We start from the raw sequence: 22574 nt of genomic DNA, 5'->3' as shown, positions 1-22574 counted from the left end.
GCACATTCACTGTTACTATTGCTGGGTGTTTATAATATCCTGTTCACCTATCAGTGGGTACCTCAGGGATCTGATCTTGGTCCACTGTTTATATTTCATTTACTTACAGCCACTGGGTATAATTTTAAGCAATAGAAATATCGGTTTTCATTGCTACGCTCACGATATTCATATCTGTCTATCTATTGAACCTGATATACTATGCTTACTTCCACAACTCTGATGTCCTGTTTGCTTGAACGTCAAACATAGATGTCCAGGAATTTTCTCAAATTTAATGCTGTTAAGACTAACATGATGATCCCTGACTCCTTATCTGTTCTTAAAAAACTGTATTCCCAGAGGGTAAAACTTGGTGCTCACTACCTAATTCCTTCGTCGTCAATTCTTAATGTTGGTGTCTACCATGGACTCAACACTTCATTATATCCAACATATTGCGTAAATCTGTAAATCAATTTCATTTCATATTTTAAATATTGCTCGAATCCATTCCCATTTATTTTGGAGGACAACTGAAACCCTCAATAATGCTAGTTCATCACCATGCTTGGATTACTACAATTTCTTGTTGGCAGTTTTACCTGCTTCTTCTCTCAAGCCACTACAACTTATGCAGAACATGACAGCCAGGCTTGTAGCTCAAGCACGCAAATCTGATCATGTGTCTTCACTGGATCATCTTCACTGGCTATAAGTGCCTCAACGCATCGATTGGAAAATATTGTTAACTTTTAAAGCTAAAAATAAACTCCTGCCCATATTTCTGATTTATTCACACCTTACCTCCCAGCAAGAAAGATAGAGTTTAACGGTGGGAATTTCCTGGCAATCCCTCGCAACAGGATGAAAAAATTGGTGATCGACCATTCTGTTGATATGGTCTTAAACTTTGGAATTTGTTGCCTTTCAAGTCACACAATTATTTCAATTGCTTTTTCGATAGTTCTATTTTTGGTGAAATTTTAAGTTATTTTTCTTTGGGAAAAAAAATCTATATTATACCGTTGTGAGTTTTTACCATCATGTTTTTTTGTATTGCAAAGCTCTTTGAGATTTTGTTTCAAAATACAAAGTGCTATGTAAGAAACACATTTGATTGATGGATGGAACTCATTGATTTTATCAAATATATTTTTAAAACACACAAAAGGTAAAATCGATCCGTTTTGCAAACTTGCAATCAAGCTTATCGAGCAATCGAGTTGCAAAAATCGAGCTTAAAGATGCAAACTGCCAGCCGTTTGCTTTTATGAAGAACTTGTACAAAGGTCAGAAACTACCTCAAGCTTTCTATTATTGCAGCTTTTGTGTTTATTGTAATAACATTTGTAACCCAAAGAGAAAAAAACATTATCGAGTAGGAAAAGAATAACTTCATCAACACCAAAGGCCTCATTCAACATTACTCATACATCGTCTTGAAAAGGAAAACATGCAAAACAGTTAGTAGTCTGTGGTTCACCGTCAAAGGGAAACAGTGTCATCCAGTCACATGGGCTCTGGCATTAAAGAGCTAAGTTGGTGTTCGTGTTTTTGAATTGGAAGAAATGACAAGTCTTGACTAATGAGGGGACTGAAGGAGAGCTTCCCCAAAAAACCATGACTGCACTGTTTCAGGGACCATGGAAACCATTTCTACTATCAGGAGACCCACCGAGAAAGTTGGCAATCATAAATTCCATTGCAAACAAATGGTGACAATACACTGCATTTTAAACTTTATTTAATGAATTCAATCTCATAACAGGTAATGGAATCTATGATTTGTTTTTGTACATTAAATTATATTAGGTTTATTCAACTGAAAAAAATTAACAAATGCAAAATATAAGTTACAAATAACATTCAAATATACATGCATCCATTCACTTTGATTACCTATGAATGTAAAAAAACAAAACACCAAATACAATGGTTTCAAACAAATTGGCAACATCTGTGATTTCAATGCAAGTTAACTGGATTGCAAAGGTGAGAATTTTGTTTATTTTGAATCCAGATCTGCCAAAATGCAAGTGTTGCAAAATAAAGTTTCACTCATTTATACCCAAACAAGCAGTTGTGTTCTGCTTAATGTGGTCGTTCAAAACTATAGGTTTAACAGTTTAATGCTGCCACAAAGTATAAATTTAAAACAAGTAAATAATCAGGTTTATCAGAAGTACTTTCATAGTGCAGTAACTTTGTTTCATGGGTTTTAATGAATGAAATTTGGCCAGTTTTACTCTGTAAAAACACACTACAAAATAAACAGCACTTGTACTACAAAATGTTGAATTGTTTTACACAATTACGACTCTTAAAAAATAAATTAACATGTTAAGAAAATTTACGTCAGTAAAAACTGGAATGTCATTCAATAAATGAAGCACCATCAGACCATCATTGGGCTTTTTAATTACTCATTTATGGTGAAGAAAGCAAATTGGACAACCTTCTTCCCCTTTGCACACAATCTTCTTTTGATGAGTGCACCATCTTCATCATTTGTGCACAATATTTTACTCACACTGACACTGCATTCCCATCTTGTGCAACACTTCATTTTGCCATGTATCCCATTCTTCCTTGATGTTTATCTCTCTCAAATGCAAAGCTCTCTTAATTGTCTGTAAACTGCGCATTCTTCCTCTCCTGTATGTGCAATCTTCTTCCTCTGTGATTAGCATCTGCTTTCTTCAAAACCACTATACTTTCATTAGAGTATCATATTCTTCCTCCTGTTTCCTTCACGCAATATACTCAAATAACTTTCGATCACCTCCTTCAAGTTGATTAATAAATCGTGTGGTATTGAAGGATATACAAACTCTGACTGTTGAACTGCACTTAATTTCCCCTTGTGCTTTCAATTATCCCTTAATGTTCTCAAACTGTTTTGTTCTAATTGGTTCCTTTCTTTTCCCATTCCTGTAAACGAGATTGCATTCATTGTCAAAATAATGCAGTCATGTTTAAAAAGAAGTACAATTTCTTTATACATTTGCCCTAGTAATTAGTATATTACAATGTTGAAAATCCTAGTGTGCCATGTTACAGGTTTTGCCTGCTGACGCAAACAAATCTCAATATTTATGAACAATATAAATTGAACAAAGTATAGCATTTGTTTAGTAAAGTATACATAATTAAAAGCTATATTACTATGTGAAAGTTTACAACATTGTTTCTTATAGTCATTATTTTTATGATTATAAAATTAAATGCACCCTTTGGAATAAAGTCAAAGCACCCACCTTCGCTTTCAGCATCACGTGACCTCTGCCTGCACTCGTAATTGATTTTTGTCGCTGTCTCATTTTGAGGGCACTGTTCACAGGCAGGCTATCTGGGTTGTTTTGGCCAGTCTGATGGGTGACTGAGGCTTCCACACACTTTGAGTTCGATTTTGTCTGCATAAAGAAGAAATTGAGGAAGAAATAAGATGCTAAATTATGTTTGTTGATGAAGTATTATGAGCTATTTTTTGGAGTTAATATTTTGTGACAAAAAAAAATCTTAGCCTGGAATTCAAAGCTTAATGAGCAGAATAACGGTGTGTTTGCATTGTCTTCACGATTGTGCTCCCAATGTAAAGTCACCTTCAACAGAATGCTACAAGGAGTGAGTTGCTTTGAGTTCTCTGATAACAGACTATAGCCTGAATTGGCCAATGAGTTCTTAAAAGTTGATGCAAAAGGAACTTTTCCACAGAAAAGATAGGGAGCTTCCAGCTCTCCAAAATAAAGACAAAGCTTGGGCAGTGAGAATTACCACCACATTAGTGGGAAATTATCACCACTAACTAAATACTAAAAAAAAACGCAGCAAACACAAGCGTTCTGATCTGTGTGTTTGTACAACCTGCACAAGAGGCCAAAACGGTTTTTCAAGTTACTGCGTTCAAATCATGGCAGTACTTCCCACAAGGATCGGTCAAATTTAGCCGAAACTGGTGGTTGTTCACACGGAAAGGCAAAAGCGTGGGAAGATGTTTGTTGAAGTCAAATAAATGTTTAATATAAAATAAATATGGGGGATAAGGAAGGACAGGACAATGAACGAATACAAAATGGATCTGGCAATCGACAGACACATAGGAATGAAAGGGGGAGCAAGCACATTCTATTGCAGAAAAGGTAATAAATAACCCACTATGGTGCAGCCAACAGACGATTCAGATACCACAGGTTGTTCAAAAATGACCTGGACAACTTTGGTTGTTAATATATTTAGTACCACAAATGTTACAATGATACCCTTTGTTTTATATGATACAGAAACTCGTAAAATGTTCTTTATTTTCAGGACTGCTGGTTTAATGTAAAAGAAAATGGCGACTCCTCCACAGAAGGCTCAATGCGACGAATGGTTCATCGAGATGAGATCCGACATGCAAGTTCAGCATCATTTCATTACAAAGTATGGAAGGAATCCGCCATTGTGTACTAGTATCAGAGAGTGGTACAGTGTAAGTTGTCAGAAACAGAAAAGTGCCGGTTCATCAAGCATAAATACAACAGACCTTGAACGAGAGCGTGAATAATTTCAACAAAGTCCCAGAAAATCAATCTGACATGTATCCAGAGAACAGAGACTACCAACCACCACTGTACAAAGGATTTTACATAAGAGACTGAAGATTTATGCCTATAAGGTGCAGATTCTGCAGGAACTCAAACCAATTGACGGACCCAAACGCAAGGTGTTTGCCTTGGAAATGCTCAATCACATAGAGGATGATGAAGATTACCTGAAAGAGGTCAAGTTCACAGACCAAGCTTGCTTTCATGTGTCGGGGAAGGTCACCCAGCACAATGTGAGGATCTGAGGCTCTGAAAAACCCCACGTGGTCATTGAACAGATACGCATCAGTCCAGAGGTCAATGTGTGGTGTGGCCTTCTTCATGAATGCTTGGTGGGGCCGTTTTTCTTTACGTAGGATACAGTGACCTCAACAATTTACATGAACATTTTGGAAGGATTCACCTTCCACAGATTGAAGACCTACAACCCGATATTTTTCAACAGGACGACACTCCCCCTCATTGGGAATTGTTCGGTCAAGCCATCCTAAATGAAAATTTTCCAGGTCACTGGATTGGCTGAGATGGACCAACGAATCGACTCATGGCAAGAACACCTTGCCCCCACGATCACCAGACATAACCTCCCTTGATTTTTTTTCCTGTGGGGGTTTGTCAAATATGTTGTCGACAACAACAAGGTGGCAAACCTGCAGGATCTTTGTTCTTGGATGACAGCTGCATGTGTACTGGTGGATGCAATCAGGCTGAGCCGAACATGGCAAGAACTCATGTACTGCCTTGATGTCCTGTGTGACGAACGGAGCTTACATTGATGAGTATTGATGGTGTGCACAAAACTATATGCGTTTCTGTATCATATAAACCAAAGAGTATTGTTGTATCATTTGTGGTTCTAAACCAAAGTTATCTGGGTCTTTTTGGAACACCCCGTGTGTGAATATAGTTTGGTTACTTGATGGGAGCAATTGGTCACAACTGTCTTCACGGGTTCGAGAGATTATGGACGTTGAGTTTTATATTTTATAAAGTGTATCCTGCTTTGCAGTATGGGAAGAAAAGGAATATGCAGGTTCAGAAGGTTCATTTAAAGTTTGAGTGTACTTTCATAATACTTTTTGGAATATAAACATTTACTGATGCTGTAAGTAAACGCAGTCTGTCTTGCATAAAACATGAAACTATAAACATTTTCTTATTTAACAGGCATTTAAAACCCATCAATGGTTATATTTTACAGCACTCAATCTTAAAGGATCACCTTTTGGTTTCACCATAATATCAGTTAAAAGGTAACATCAACTCATGTTCATGTCTGACAACGATGAAAAGTGCTGCACATAGGTCAACAATGCTAATACTTTATAAAGAATATTGGTCAGCTTTAGGAACAGAGTCTGCTGAACACGGGTTACCTGTGTACAGGAAGGATTTTTGACCTTTGGCTCCACAGACACCCGCAAAGTAGGTCCTCCTGATAGAGCAGCATTCAGATTCTCTTTGACCTCCGTCAGTTTCAACTCCAACTTCACCCGTTCCTGCTCATAGCTTCGACATTGCTCTTCTACCCGCTGCAGCTGTTCTTGCAGTTTGCCATATCTTCTGCGATCCCCCGCTGTCACACACAATCCCCACACTCCATATTGCCAATTCACTCGTATTTGATGACTCTTTCAATGCTCATTAATGTACTTGCACAATACCATTCCCCAAGCCTTCAACATTTATAACCACAGCATCAATGTTACCTCAATCCTTTTTGTAAACTTCAAATTAGTGAAATATAATTCTTTGGCGAGGCAAGGTCTATGATAAACCTTTCTGATATACTTTGCAATGGCCTCAAGTAACATCATAAATATGTCCTGCTGAACACTAGAACCAAATAGAATCATCACACGGTTTCTTACCAGTATATTTTTCAAGGTTGCTGCGAATCTCTTTCCGTTCATCCCTTAATTTCACTAGCAGTTCACGTAATACCTCCTTACGCTTTTCCAGGGTCTCCTTCTCTGTTTGGTAGCGCCGTGCATCAGCCTGTGCACGGTTCTTGCCATAACGTTCAGGATCAGCTGCGTCTACAAAACACAAAAATATTTTTGGAGATGTTAATTTATTGTTCTTTCACCAGAGGATCAGTTGATGATTGTTGCAGGCAAAATGCGATTTACAAATCTCGATCAGCTCTTATTCCATACACCCTCTCCAAAACCCATTCTGGTCCTTTAAAAGCGAGAATGAAACCTCATTTCTGCTGCCGCCAAAGTTTTTCGATTTTTCAATAGACAAGTATATATATATATATATATATTTTCACCAATTATACATACTGATGTATTGAAAGATAAAAACGTTTATTTGTCTTAGACTATTGTATCTTGTTCATGCAACGTTTTGAGCACACCTCATAATTCTACATAAATTACAAGGAGAGAGGAGGAAGTTCAGTCAATCAAACTCCTGGGTATCACCATCGGCCATGATCTTTCTTGGGTTAACCACATTTCAAAGTTGGCCTCCAAAGCCAGTCGGCATCTGAGCATCCTCCATCATACAAAGTCCCTCCTTTTGCACACCTGAACTCCTATCCATCTACAACGCCTTCTTCTGCAGCTTTATGGAGTACTGCTCTCCACTTAATGGAGTTAATTTCTCTTTTTCTCACCTGTGGAACAAACTTCCACATTCTCAACAATCATATTCTTCCCTCCAGGTCTTCAAGATAGCTGTTCATTATCATCTCAGATCATCCCAAATCCAAAACTATGATCTCTTCTACCCTCACCAACCCCCACCCCAAGCCCTTCTCCTTCCAAACTTCCAGTTTTTCCCTCCTGTGAATTTCCTTCTGCATCCATTTTGCCTTTTCCTGCCCACATTCCCTCTCTGACCCATTGCTTGTCCAAGTTTCCCTCAATATCCTGGTCTTCAACTCTGCTGTTGGTGTCCCCACCTCTCTCTTTGCTGTTCCTTTTGTCCTGTTACATCCTGATCCACTCAGTGCATGAGCTCTTCTAGGAGTCTTGACCTTGTACACAAAAAATGTGGACATAAAAATACCTTGTATCCAAGAAAGAAAGAAAAAACAAAACACAGCTTGTGAATACCATTTGAACCTGGATTGCAGCCCAATGATCTCAAGACTCAGATGGGAATACAAAATAAACCAAAGTTTATGTATGTTTGTCTTCTGATAAATGGATAGAATAATATGAAGCATTTTAGAACTGCTAAGGTTGGACAAAATGTCAGAGTCTGCAAAAACCTTCCAATCGATGTTAATATTGTAGCATGTCCGCATCTTGATAGCTCTGCATGGCCATGCTGGCTGGGTCTTTTCACATACAAAACAGTGTTGTTAAATGTTGTGACCAACTAGCTGAACATCATTGAGGAATAACAAATTGATGTTTCTTCAATTTAATCAAAATAAATTTGACAGGAAAATCATTTTTAATTGGCCATCATTAATTATTACAAGGAATGAGATAAATGATCATGAATGAATGAATACACCTTTAAAATTCAAGCCTTGCAAGGAGGAAAAATAGAGATTAAGGTCTGAAAATGTTCAACATTGCCTTGAAAAGTAGACAAAGCTATGGGGCCATGTTTAGCATTCATAATCTCTGACTATTTCATTGCTCAGCTTCCATTTACCACTTAAATGCGGCACAACTCCCCAAAGATGCATTCAAAAACTTCACCGTGTGTGTGTGTGTGTGTGTGTGTGTGTGCGTGTGAGTGTGTGCGTGCGAGTGTACGTGTGTGCGTGTGCTCATGCAACAAAAACTCTTACTTGATGGATAGCGCTTTATGGTGACTGTAGAATTTATGGATTTGTCATTCTTCTCAACGAGAGCTGCTGCCTGCTCTTTTACTGAAGTCTTTCGTCCCGTCACATATATCCTTTTATCCTGCAAAACAATGGAAAGTAATGTATTATAATTATACAGCAATAAATTAGATGTTGAGGTTGGTTATACTACTTTTGCTGATTAAGCTTTGGATTGATTCTCATGAAAAATGCAAGAATATTATGTTGCTTCTTTCCTGGTGGGAGGCAAGTCCCTCCAGGGGGTCTGAAGTGGGCCCTCGTGGTCACCTGTGAGAGGTGTGGCTGGGAGTGCCACTTGGGGGAAGTATGGCTGGGCCGTGCCTTGGTAGCAGCACCAATGATGGACAGTGAAGACCTGAGGAGGTGACCGCATGGGCATGCGGTCCAGCAGCCTCTCCTCCCTGAGACTCTGGGACAGGTTAGCAAGTGGAGACCTGCTACGCTGGGCTGGTCGATGTATGTTGGCCAACTGCGAGGAATAAATTTGAGTACCGCCACTGGATGACCAACCGGAGCATCTGTGGAACGTTTTGAGATGATCAATCTGGATGACCAATCGCTAAATTGAAAGCATGCTTGGGTAAGGCTCAGAAACGCCTGCATAACCATCCACAGATAGTCCGCCACAATTTAATGGCCCCTGTGTTTGCAAAGAAGGGCCCAAGGATCAATTGGCATTGTGGATCATGGAAGAATGACAACAAGAGGGGCTGCTGGTATTGAACAACCTTCCCAGTGATGGATTGGAAAAAAATGGATGCAAAATTGACCTTTTTCCCACAACCATGACTCACATGCTTTGCTTTTGGAGAATAAGGATGGGTCTGGCAATTGGTACAGGTGACTGGCAAGAATGGCCACAAGGGCCTGCACGTGGACCGAGTAGTAGGGGAAGAAAAGTGATGAAATGAATGTGTTGTGTGTAATAAAAGTTTCCCTCTTATGATTTGTGTTTTGTTTAGTTGGGTTATAGCCTGGTGTTGGCTTAGTGGTTAGGGTGGCGGCTTGGGATCCTAGGGTCCTGAGTTCAAGCCCCGTTGGCCACTGAATTGAAATACACCAGGAGGTTGACTCAGCCTGTCATCCTTCTGAGGTCGGCAAAATGAGCACCAATGTACTGGTAAGGGGGACACTGCATCAGCGGCAGAGCCGTGTCCCAACCAATGATGCAACCAGCAGCCACAGGCGACACTCGATAGAAAGAGTAGGGTTATGCAGTCCATGATTTTATAGACAATATACCATGTATAGCAGGTGGTAGTAGAAAAATCATTGGCAACCAGAACTCAGGATTATTGTGTGTTGGGGGTTCATGGGTGGTTAAGAGCTGTTAGTAGTTAACAGCCCCCCACCCTATTCCCTCCTTCTTCCAAATTTCCTGAGGTTTCCCATCCTGAGAGTTTCCTTCTGTATCCATATTGTCCACCCTATGCATCTCTCCTGCCCCACATTCATCCCACACCCATTGTTTGGCCACGTCTGCTTCTTTCTTGGCCTTCAACGCTGCTTTTGGTGTTTCAGCCCTTTCTCAACTGTTCCTCTCTACTGCAGTGTCCTGTTCCATTCAGTGTACTAATTCTACCTCTTCCACGAGCCTTGACTATGCATACAAATAAAATAAGTACATAATATGCTAATGTATGGTATTTCATTTGTCATTTATTTTGGGTAGAATCTTGGAAACAATGCTTTAAACCATCTAAATACAGCACAGATTAAGAAAAACGATGTTGCCAGTTTTTCTATGAATATCTACAGTGGCTATCTTAGATATTATAATAGCCACTATTTTTGGGTCTCTCGTTAGCTCACCTGGAATATAGTTTCCAGGGAGCTTATGGGATGGCGCATCATCCATCCGTCAGTCCGTCTGTCTGTCCACAAACAATTGCAACTTCTCTGAAACTACCCGTACAATTTCGATGAAACTTTACCACAACCTTCATCACCTGGTATGGACCAAAATTTGTTCATGGCATTAAAAAAAAAATCATCGGGCCCGAAGGGGATTTACGGGGGGGGGGTGCCCCCTAAAATAGGTACAGTATTTGCTTTCTTCTCAGAAACCACCCATGCAATTCCGATGAAACTAGACCACAACCTTCATTCCCAGTGATGTTCCAAAGTTTGTTCAGAGCATTTGAAAAATCAGGGTCTAAGGGGGTCTACGGTGGGTTGCCCAACAAAATAGGTGTTTGCTTTCTTCTCAGAAACTACACACACAAGTTTGATGAAAGTTGATCACAACCTCCATCACCTGCAATGTACCAAAGTTTGTTCATGCCATTTAAAAAAAAAAATTTAATCAGGCGTCCCCCCCTCCCCACCCACCCAAAATATGGATATAATTTCTTCTCCATTATATATTTTGTGTGTTATCCAAGCCTACCACTGGTTCCCTGGTTATCTTCTCCAGCTGCTACCAGGTGAGCGCCCAGGGTTATTGCCCCCACTTATATTAATCAGTGCTGCATTTTGGTTGGTTTAAACAGTTGCCAAGATTCTACCTGAAATAAAGTTGTTTTTTTTAACATCAGCTGGTATACTATGTGTGTGTCTGCAGTTGGAGCAAGTTCTCTTGGAGAAAGAGACAATGGTGTTTCACCATGTCTCGACCCCCTGCCCAGGTCATGACTAAAAAGTGATCTGCTGGGAGAAGGGCCAGTTTTCGGTCAGCCAATAGGCTGGAGACCCTTGGCGACCATGAAAAGGCACAGGTCATTTTGATGGCTCTCTCCTGTGAGAGAACAAGGAATTGCTGCATTTGTGTGTGTGTGTGTGTGTGTGTGTGTGTGTGTGTGTGTGTGTGTGTGTGTGTGTGTGGGGGGGGGGGCAGGGAGGGAAATGAATTGGCCCAGAATTATTTTTGAAATGGGACTTTGTTGTGCCATGAGCTATCACACTCCCCCCCTCATTGCAGGACCTCCTGGCTGCGCTGTTAAAGGCCCGGTCACACCTTGACGCTTTAGCCAACGTATGCCGATTTTTGAATTTTTTTTCTAAAACGCTGGCACACGTTGAATACGTTATGGGTAAGTTTTGATAACATTGAGAGCACGCTGAAAAACACTGCCATACGTCGTTGTACGTTGGCTTTAAACGTTGTACTTTTCGGTTGTCCTCAAATATTTTCATGCTTGAAATTTCACGACGTATGCCGGCGTATAACTCACACGTTCCGCTACGCTGGCCACAAGTTGTATGCACGGTCTGCGATCGTTGACAGACGTCAACACATGCTACTTGTAAGTTAATCATAAGTTGAGACACGCCGAGGTAATGTTTAGCGTACCCGAAACTTATTTCTAACCTATGATTAACGTGTTGTTGGCACGTTACGCGATCGTTGCCACAAATCGACAGACGTTACTTTTACTTTACTCATAGGCTGAAAGACGTCGGTGTAATGGATCGTCCTTGTGTCAGCGTCCACGGCCACGGCCACGGCCAGGACACTTATTTGCAGCATTCTTCAAACTTTTCTTCGGCATGACGAGGATGTTCACACTTCGATGTCTAGCTTGGCTATGATTCCAATTGTCCATCGGCAGCGCCTATTTAAAATAGTCGAGTTTGAGCGTTTTAACACGTTCAGAAGAAACGCTTCAAATTTCCAAACCCCAGCGCCAAAAAACAAAGGTGAGTGACAGCAATTTAAATCGTTCATTGTAAACAATGAAAATAGCTGAGTGGTACCGTTTAAAAGTCGTTGAGTGTAAAAAAAATCCAATTGTTGAGCGCAAGCGTCTACTTTCAATAGTGGAGATGCAGCCATTTAAATCGTTGAGTGGCAGCCTATGAACCTACCCGTGGACACGCGGACGCAAGGACGATCCATCATAACCCACACCCTCCCCCTCACACTCACCTACTACTGCCAACATGAACAAACTACTACTAATACTAATACTAATACTAATATTAATACTGAAACTGATACTGATACTGTTACTGCTGACATGGACATCGACTCAAAAAGGACTCGAAAACACTGTTGGGTTCCCCTTTTATGAACACCATTTTTATATTCCAATTCCCAAAACCGCTGGGAACACGTCTTTATATGGCAGTTGTAAGCGAGAAACACATTCATTTATTTTTTTTTGTCGACCGGAAGACGTCATTGGAATACGTCTACATACGTCGATGTGTGTTGGGACTACGTAAAGAATTGGTTCAAAGCACGTCAAACATAAGTTAGAAATAAGTTTCGCGTAAAAAAGACATTATCGCGACGTGTTTCGACTTATGAGTAGCTTATAAGTAGCCTTTGTGGACGTGTGTAAGCGTCCACATATCGTGTGTACAACTTATCCCCATCGCATGTGGAACGTGTGTCATACGCCGAGTACGTCGTAAAATTTTGAACATGTTTAAAATTTCTTGACGTACTCTACTTACTACGACGTATGATAGCGTACTTTAGCGTTGTACTCACGTATACCAAACTTACTCATACCGTATTTGACGTGCCCCAACGTTTTAGACACATTTTTCTTAGGTCGGCATACGCTGGCAAGATCGCCAAGGTGTGACCGCGATGTTGACACTTCCATTTCTACGGCAGTTATGATTCGAATCGTTGTGCGTCAGCCTTTTAATAGGCTACGTCACGACATCGTCGGCGATGCGTGCAACGCGCTATGCCTAAGTTAGACTATCGTTGGGCATCGGTTGTGTAGGCCAACAACAGGTTCAGCATTCATTGGTATAAGTTATCTATAACACAACGAAACGTTCTGTGTCCATTACTAATATGTTATGCATACGACCAACTCGTTATGAATACGTCCGAATCTTAAAAAAACATCAAAAGTTCAACGTCAGCCAGCGTTTTACATACATTTTAATACGTTGCCATCGCTGGCTAAAACGTCAAGGTGTGACCGGGCCTTAAGAGCACACCATGCAGTTCACGATGAGATGCCACAGACTTGTAGAAAGGGAAATGTTTGGGAAATGGGAAATGTTTTTCTATGAATATATAAAACACTGGGAAATGTTTGAAATGTTTATTGTGTTTATGTGATTGCTCTGCTTGGTCATGTGTGACTCTGTATGTGCTGTGGAGGCCATACAGCCTGTGAAATTTGTTAGAGTATATTTGAAATTGGGGTATTGCCTCAACTAACCAGCTGGAGCAAGTGACACGCATCCACTGGGGATGTGGTGATTAGATGTTTTTTTACATTTAAAGAAGTTAAATTGTGATCAAGGTAGGTCTGTTTGTGTTTCATGACATCTTCTCTCCCTACCCAAGGATCACCTGATCATGACACGAAGAGGGCGGAAATGAAATTATTTGCTTTCTCGAAAGGGGATGTTGTACAGGTGAATTTTGAAAATACGTGGGAAGAATGCTTAGGTTAGTTAGTGAAGGCTTGATTCGGTCTTGCCTTCTGCAGCGCTCTAATTTAATGGGTGATAGATAATCAGAGAATGAATGTTTAAATGCTGAGGCCTAGACCTTTTGATTAACCTTTACAGGACCCTAAGGTTCATGGAAAAGGCCTGTGTTATGTGTATGGGGTACAGGCTCGTTATTAAAGCGTATGGTATTAGCACGGACCGTGTGCTCAAGTAGGATAGTTCGTTTTTACCTGTAATAAAGATTTCACGTTTGGGCTAATTTTGTCCTTTTTGCATGCCATAGGGAGGTGGGGTTGTATTTTAATTTTGAATTGGTACATTGCTACCTGGAAAGGTGTACAAGACTACAGGGAAACTGAAATCATCAACTTTATGATATACACTTGTACTAAAACCATTCTGTCCAACTCTAGCCAGCACATCCAGATATGCAGCAACTGTACAATCATTACCACTCCTGTTTACAATCAGGCTATCTGGATAAACCTTGTGAAGCTGCCTATCAAAAAAATTACAGTTAACCACAGAAATATCATCTATATAATGACATGTATGAGATAATATTTTAGCAAATCCTCATTTTTTTTTTTCTCCTTGATCAACTTCTACATGAATGAAAATTCACAGAAAATAAGAAAAACGTCTGTGAGTAGGGGGCTGCAATTCCCCCCCTTAACCTGATGAAACATTATCCCACAAAAAGACACAAAAGTGTGAAATAAAATTAAATTAACAGCATCCTTAAACTTCTGCTTATCAAAACAATGAAAACTTGAGTATGTATTTTTTAGAAAAGAATGCTCTATCAAACCGAACACATAAAAACTTATTAAGAGTTAAAAATCCTTGTCAATTACTTTAAAGAGTGAATCCCTCACTCGTACTACATCCAAATCTGTATATGAAGGTGAAAAATCAAAAATTCGACTGACTTCATATTGTGGCATCTAATTCTATTTAAGAACTCTAAGGAAGAATTAATGCTCCAGAAAGTGTTCATACCAGAATTCTTCTCAATTGCTAAACAATATTTCCTGAACTGTTCCCTAACAATTTGTGAGCCTGAGTTCACGATAACCGATATATAATTGTTTGGTGGAACACTGCCTGGCACCCGCTATAAACCTATACTTGTACGGGTTCTTATGAAGCTTAGGAATCCAGAAAAGCCGAGGAATACAAAGATTTACCTCTTTACATTTAATACTGAAATTAACAACTAAAAATTCCTGATGCTCAGAGATAATATCTTGGAGCAACTTATGACAAGGAACATATGTGCCATTTCCTGTACTAGTGAAACTAACCGTATTAATTCCTAACTCTCTTAATAAAACCTCTACGTAAAACTTTTTACAAACCACAATAAAATTATTGGCAGCCTTATCTGCTGGAGCTATTACGTAGCTATCATTGAGATCCCGAATGTCTTTACAAACACTCGGCTTGTTCAACACTGGTTTTAGACCGACTCGGTGAAATGCTTCTGAGAATGATAAAATTGATCGACTGGTAAGGCTGGTCAGGTCCGAGGTGAAAGCTATCTCAAAAGCTAATGTCAAAGTCTCCGACTTTTCTCAGTTTACATATGAAAAAAACTTGTGAGAGCACAAGTACCACTTTGATGAATTTAGTTTCGCCATTGGTGTGCAAAGGTGAGAAAGCCAAAGTTGCACAGACAATACCTTAATAGTAAAGTCATTTTAGCAGAAATATTTGGTCAACCTCACACAAATTGCAACAAAAGCAAACTCAACAGATTTTGGTTCTGGAATATGTCCTCAGTGACAGAAAAAAAGTCCTAAGGGATCCTCCAGGAGGAAAGTCCTGAAATCATGGAAATCCAATATGGCCGCCACCCAGCTTCGGCGAAAATGTGAAAATTGTAAAGATTGATATTTTAATTTGTAAATATATGTTTTTCTGCATTCTAATTGTTTCTAGTTATGGTCAGTATATTGATATACAAGAATAATTATAAAAAAGTAAAATAAAAAATTATAGCTTTTTTGTCCAAAAATGTCAATTTTTTGTCCTGAAAAAATATTTTGACTTGAGAAAGTTTGTTCATATAAGAAAATATATATCCCCAGGCATACATACTATATATTTCCAGATACAGGGACATTAGTACTATCCTCTGGTGAAAGAATTAACACACAATATTAATTTTTATTGAATTTATTTCCATTTGCTTACACCTCCCCCTTAATTTGAAACATGTGCACTTTGTGCGTATTCGGTCCAAACAAAGGATAAACGCCTGGCTATAGCTAATACATTAATAGGATTAAGACAAATTCTGATTTTAAATACCATAGCTATGTTTATTTGTTAATATAACATAGTCAGTTCAAACTTTAAAAAAATTATACGAATTCTGGATTTTTATTTTCAGGCATGGAGGGACCTGAAAGGTGTGCCATCTGCAAACAGGATGGAGGAGGCCCATCAGTTTCAACTCTAACAGAAAAGGGGTGTTCAGCCATCAACCAGACCAGCAGCGCAAGGAAAGACAGCATTCACACTGTACCTGGGGAAAGGGTGCACAAAGACTGCCGGCGTATATACTGCAACCCACATCAGATAGCCAAGGATACCAGGAAAGAAGAGTCAAAGGCCAGTACAAGCAGTGATAGACATGTACTTAGGTCATCTGAGGAGGGGTTTTCTTTCAACTCTGATTGCCTTTTCTGTGGTCGACCAGCCAAGTTTGGGAGGAAGCGGAAGACGCACGATGTGCTTCAAGTAAAGACAATTGAATTGAAGGACACGCTCCTGGCAATAAGCCGCGAACGAGCCAATGTTTGGTCAGATGCTGTGAAGGCACGGATTCTGCATGTGCATGACTTGCACGCAGCAGATGCAGTTTACCACCAGACATGCAGTGTTAGCTTTCGCACAAATAAACAGATACCAATAGCTCAGATCACGGACACCAAAGAATCCAAGAGGACAAAGCTTGGACGACCTCGAGGCGATGAGAAGACAGCAGCATTCTTGCAAGTGGCAAGATATCTTGAGGAAAATGATGATGAGCAGATCACCATCAATGACCTCATTGACCTCATGACACAAAAACTGGCAGGCACTAACCACGAAGCATACAGCTACACCCACATGAAGGCGAGGCTGTGGGAACACTTTGGTGACAGGATAATCCAAACTGCGATCAACGGCAAGTTGAACGTGGTCACCTTCAGGACAACAGCCAGGGCAGTGCTTCAGGAATATTACAACAACCAGCAGCAGGAAAAAGACACTACTGAAGAGAAAATCAAGCTTGTACAGGCCGCTGCCAAACTCATCAAAGAAGACATTAAAACCATTGAAACATCCCATGAAGTCTACCCATGTGGTGATGACCTGCAATCGCAAGAGGCTGGCATTAAATACTTACCAGATACTCTGCTGGTACTGCTTGAAGGACTGTTTGTGGGAAAGAAAGATGGTGTTAAAGTGGCTTCAATTGGGCAAGCCATAGTGCAGGCAATTAGAACCCAGAGTCCTACTGGCACCACTGCAGGTTGGGTTGGGTGTGCAGCTATATCACCACTTCGCATCACGATGTCTCATTGACTCCCTCATCATCACGGGTTCTGCTGTTCATATGAAGAGGTGCAACAGTTTGAACGAAATGCTGCTCAAATGGAACAGACATGCCTAACCTGACAACAGAGTTTGTGCAGTATGCAGCTGACAATGTGGAGCATAACATTCACAAACTGGATGGCCATGGCACATTCCATGGCATTGGGGATGATTGCCGCCGTCACCCCTGGAACCAGATCAGGCCGGCCATACCCAGGGCTAAGGTGACGTCTTGTGATGTCACAATGGTTGGAAGGGTGCAGATACGGTACCACAAGGAAGAAAGTCATGGGATGACAGCAGTGACGTAGAAGAAACTTGTCAACATAAAAGCCCAGAACTGCTCTGAAAATCTTGATGTTCTGTGGAAGACATCCATCTTGTTTGGGTCCCCCAGATCTGCATGGTCAGGAATTATGCAATTCATACACAAGCGTGACCACCCTGGCAAGGCGGCTATCATGTTTCTGCCCATGATAGACATGAACTCGAGTGACAGCACATGCATATACTCGACCCTGATGTTTGTCAGTGAACATGCACGACGCCACAGTGTCACTCCAGTAATCACTTTTGATCAGCCCCTCTGGTGGAAGGCCCTCATGATCATCAACTCGGAGCCTATGGGAAGTGATCTGAAAGGGATTGTCCTACGCTTGGGCGGCTTCCACTCAGAGAGGAGTTTCCTCGGATGTATTGGACACCTGATGGTGTCATCCGGGTTTCAAGAACTGATGGAGTTGATATATGCCCCCAATGTAGTGATTCATATGTTTAGTGGCAAGGCCATTGCCCACGCAGTTTGCGCACACCTAATTGTTGATGCAGCCCCCAATGCCTTGCTGTTGACAAATGTACTCAATGCGGCTCTACCATGCCTACCTGAAACATCAGATGGCAATGGGAATGAAGATCCGGACTTAGCCGAAGCAGCTGCAAGGCCGCTACATGACCAGCATACAGATCTAAGCAATAACCCAGACTTCAACGAAGCTTGTACCCTCTATGAGAAGCTGATGGCTGGGACAGCATCTGTGGAAGAAGTATGCAAGTCTGACGTCTTGAAACGAATCAAAGACCACCTTCAGAAGCATGCCGAGTCTGCAAAGATATCTTCTAGAACTTCAGTGCTCTCGGTTCAGTATATGGACATGCTAGACATTCTACGCAAATACAAGAGCGCACTGGGAACTGGGCACTACATCTACAGGCCATCCAGGAAATGCTGCCTTACCTGGCAGCCTCGGGCCACAACCTGTATGCCAAATCTGCGATGGTGTATCTGTTGCTAAATATTGTATTGCCATAGACTTGATTTCATCTTGTGTCTTCAACGTTTATTTTTTTTTTGTCCAGGAGCCAAAATGAGTATTAGGTAAATGTTTTTTTTTTCAGGACAAAATATTGACATTTTTGGACGAAAAAGCTATAATTTTTTTATTTTACCCTCAATACATTTCACTTTTTTTTTATAATTATTCTTGTATATCAATATACTGACCATAACTATAAACAATTAGAATGCAGAAAAACATATATTTACATATTAAAATATCAATCTTTACAATTTTCTCATTTTCCCCGAAGCCGGGTGGCGGCCATATTGGATTTCCATGATTTCAGGACTTTCCCCCCGGAGGATTCCTTCGGACTTTTTTTTCTGTCACTGAAGACATATCCAGGAACCAAAATCTGTTGAGTTTGCTTTTGTTGCAATTTGTGTGAGGTCATCCGACATTTTGCCTGGACTATAATGCATCCAAGAGAATGTGATCCACTTTGATATTGGCACAACCTTCAGAATGCAAGATAACTAGTTTACCACCAAAGTAATGAGAGAGGTTTGACATCATCATTACCTCTGCCACTGAAGGTGAAGGAGGTTATGTTTTCACCCCCACTCTCTCTTTGTCTGTTTGTTTGTTTGTGTGCAGGATATCTCAAACAGTTGTGGACGGATTTAGATGAAACTAGGTGGAGAGGTGGGATGTGTGGCAAGGAGAAATTGATTCGATTTTGGTGAAGATCCGAATCCGGATCTGGAAACAAGAATTTTATTTTTATCAAGCAATTCTTCACCATTGAGAGATAGGGCCAAAAACGATATAGTACTGCAGAGCATGATATTTCAAAAATGCATATGTTATCGTGGATCAGGCATTACGTAGCGGAGGTGTGCACTCTACAAAGTGCCCTTCTAATTTTGGTCCTGTGTTATACATTTGGTCCTGTGTTATACATTTGGTCCTGTGTTTGAGAAACAGCACATGAGTAGATGGTCTGTAGACTGTTGTACTCTTTCCCAATTCCATATCCAGGTGATGGATGACATCATTGCCAGGCGACGAAGGGAGTACTGAGTTGTTACTCCGTTTGTTTCTTGTTTTCTGGTTTGTCTGGGTGATATCTCAGCCATACTTTGAGATAGTAAGCTGAAATTTGGGGACGAAAGTGAAGATTTGCTTTGGCTTTTTTTTATTATTTTTGTGGTATAGCCTGCGGGCCTGCGGGGCAGGGCATGATGGTGGGGGGAGTGGTCGGCGTGAGCATCGTGTCTGCCAGGGATATAAGGAGTGCGCGCCGCCTGAGGCGTTGTAGTGGGTGCCGTAGTGCCACGGCTCGTGAGTGTGTTGAGTACGTAATAAAGGAGAGCTGCGGGCAAAGTACGCCCGCGCTCGCGCTTGTACACCACAGCCGGGCTCGACTGTTCCTCCGCTCGTGTCTGCCTTATAAGCGCCCCTACCACGACACTACAGTTGGCTGACGAGGATGGTTGAGTACGGACTTATGCCCGTTTTCGACAAGGATGTTCGGTTCGGCGTGAGCAGTTGGCTGGGTTTGGAGTGGCAGCGAGTAACTCGGCGCACCCCGCGTGGTTCGAGGTTCCGGAGGAGGACGCATCGCGAAGAGCGTATCGCAGGTTCGCTCGCCGCGCGCGCAGGCTCCGGAGCCAGGAGGCTCGCCGGCACGGCCAGCTCAGGCATGACAGGAAGTCGGGGCACGGCGCACGGACGCGTGCCCGCCTTCGTCGGAGTCGACTTCGGCCATGTCGAGTGGGCAACGGCCACGCTCGGTGTTCATTTTATTGAGGCACGACAAATCGGGGGAATGATTTCTGCATGGTCACGGCTAAAGCACGAGGACACGCAGTTCGGCTCGGACGCGGCGTTGGACGTCGCACGAGCTCTGAGAAATGTCCGGGGTCTCGATGGGCGTTGGGCAGCAGATGATCCGGAGGTCAGCGCGGTGTGCCAGGTGCGCACGGCCGCGCGCGCGGTCTTCGGCGCAGGTTGTGGACGAGCGTTGCAATGCGATCACTTGGACGGCGGTCTGAGCACTCGGGGACGTCTACGGCGTGTGTGCTGAGAGTCATCGCCCATCATAACAGTCATAGATGGCGGTGTGCGAAGCGATCCTTCCGTCCCGGGTCGAGACCTACTGCTGGTGTGGTGTTCGGTGCATGGCGTACACGGTAACGCCTCGGATTGAGTTTTGCAGCCTGGGCACGGAGATTCCAGCGACCCGGAGCGGGAGATACTGCCGATGTTAAACCTGTCTTCAATTGGTCCGGGGGTGACAAGATCAATGGCAGGGGAGGTTAAGATGACCGGGGCACTGCTGCTGCCCATGTTGAGCCTGGTTTCAGTTGGTCCGACGGTGACAGGACCGATGCCTGTGGAGGTCGAAGTGATCGGGGCACTGATCGGGTATCGAGTTGAGTCCACTCGTGCTGCCCTCGCATCGCACACGTACACCGGCAAGGCGATTGTTTGTGGTGCGGTGTTTGTGGTGCGAGGGGAGGGGCCCGCCCTGTTGGGTCGGGACTGGTTGACGCACCTCGGGCTGGCGCTCCAGTTCGTACCTCCAGGTGTGCCGGTGCTCCCTTCGAGGCTGTCTTCGAGGTCCGGGGGCGAGATTCTGGCGGCGGGAGCCCCGTCGATGCAACGGGAGCGGCCGTTCGTTGCTGCCTGCAACGGTGATGTGCGGTTCGGGAGCAGCGGGAGCCATGCCAGCTCTCGCGATGAGCTCTCGCGCTTCGCAATGCGCGCCGGTGTTGTTCGGGCAGTTTCAACGGGGAGTTGCAGCGAGACCGTCGCGTTCAAGAAAGTCACGGTTCGCAACATCGAGTCGACAACCAAGATACGGACTCGTGGTGTGGGTTATGGGTTGCTGTTCATTGCATATTTGTTTTTCATTGCTCGAGTGATGCGGTTTAACGTTGTTGAAATAAATGCCGACAGTTCATGTGTGAGAATGGGTTTGGCTGAGATCAATCGATGGGATTTGCATTTTGATCAATGTGATGTGAAGGCTTTGGGAGCGATGGTGGAAAATAAAGAGGTGTTGTTGGCCTCCCATTGCCTCGGGCCGCGGGTGGTTACCTTGTCGTGTGCAGGGATTTTATCGAAAGAACGCGCTGTACGGAAAAATGAGTTCGCGATTGTACCAACGATATTCTTATTGATTTATGATGAGCCTGTGGTTGAAGTGTGGTTTGAATGGAGTTGCTACCGTCTAACTGCCGTGTGGGTCTCAAAGATCGACTCGGAGCCGGGGCTGGTGCGCTGTTCAGCGTTACCCCCGCTTCTGGTTTCGGCAAGGTCAGACGTGCCTGGCACCTGGGACGCGGCTCTGTTTTCGCTCAAGGCCGTTTGGACATGCGTTGGCATCTCAACTGATTGTGGTGCGTGGGTTGTTGTGGAGCATTGGTTGCATCCAGCCAGCGGCGCTGTTCAGCGCCCCCATCCAAGGTCAATCGGGTCTGGCGCTGGCGCCACGGCTTCCAGACAGCGGGCTTCCGGCTTCGAAATGTTTATCTGCTTCAGGTCTGGCTGGGGGAGATGTGCCGCCTTGTGAGCCGGTGGCGGTTGATGGTGCTGGGGGAGGTTTGCTCAGGAGGTCGCCACGACCTCGCCGAAGGCCATGTAAGCATGAGCCGCCTGGGGGCGCTTTTGCTGCGTAGTGCTGCTGTGCTTCTCGCCTTGCTGCTTCATATCGGTAACGCGGTCAGGGTTTTGTAGGTTCCTGGTGCTACTCGGTCTTCGGAACCTGGCCGTTGCAGCTCCACTCGCTCGCATCGACACGTTATATGATGTGTTGTGCTTTTATACTTTGCTGTTTTCTTTTTTGTACCTTGTCTGCTTTGGTACCGTGGTATTTAGTGCTGCTTATGCTTATTATAATGCTGCTCATTTAATAATCATGGTTTTAGGAGGGAGGAGTGTGGTATAGCCTGCGGGCCTGCG

At 42.7% G+C, this 22574-nt stretch overlaps 1 protein-coding gene across 10 annotated transcripts in view; it reads right to left on the bottom strand.

Annotated features, from left to right (window-relative positions):
• Nucleotides 1–1709: 1709 nt before the first annotated feature.
• The window catches only part of LOC147015436 (actin filament-associated protein 1-like), a 196914-nt gene continuing 176049 nt past the window's right edge, over nt 1710–22574 (bottom strand). For all 10 annotated transcript variants that reach the window (XM_085850195.1, XM_085850187.1, XM_085850190.1 and 7 more), the window contains 5 exons: nt 8329–8446; nt 6440–6607; nt 5945–6144; nt 3240–3395; nt 1710–2913 (listed from right to left, as the gene is read on the bottom strand). In XM_085850195.1, coding sequence (XP_085706321.1) covers nt 2887–2913; nt 3240–3395; nt 5945–6144; nt 6440–6607; nt 8329–8446 — 669 coding nt within the window. In that variant the 3' untranslated portion in view covers nt 1710–2886. The remainder of the gene's footprint in view (nt 2914–3239; nt 3396–5944; nt 6145–6439; nt 6608–8328; nt 8447–22574) is intronic.

This window comes from Eptatretus burgeri, chromosome 12 (assembly GCF_056783735.1).
Source record: "Eptatretus burgeri isolate ZD-2024b chromosome 12, Ebu_testis_v1, whole genome shotgun sequence".
In the NCBI taxonomy this organism is placed as follows: Eukaryota; Metazoa; Chordata; class Myxini; order Myxiniformes; family Myxinidae; genus Eptatretus; species Eptatretus burgeri.
Note: the sequence above shows the minus strand (reverse complement) of the source record. Positions and strands in the feature narration are given on the sequence as shown.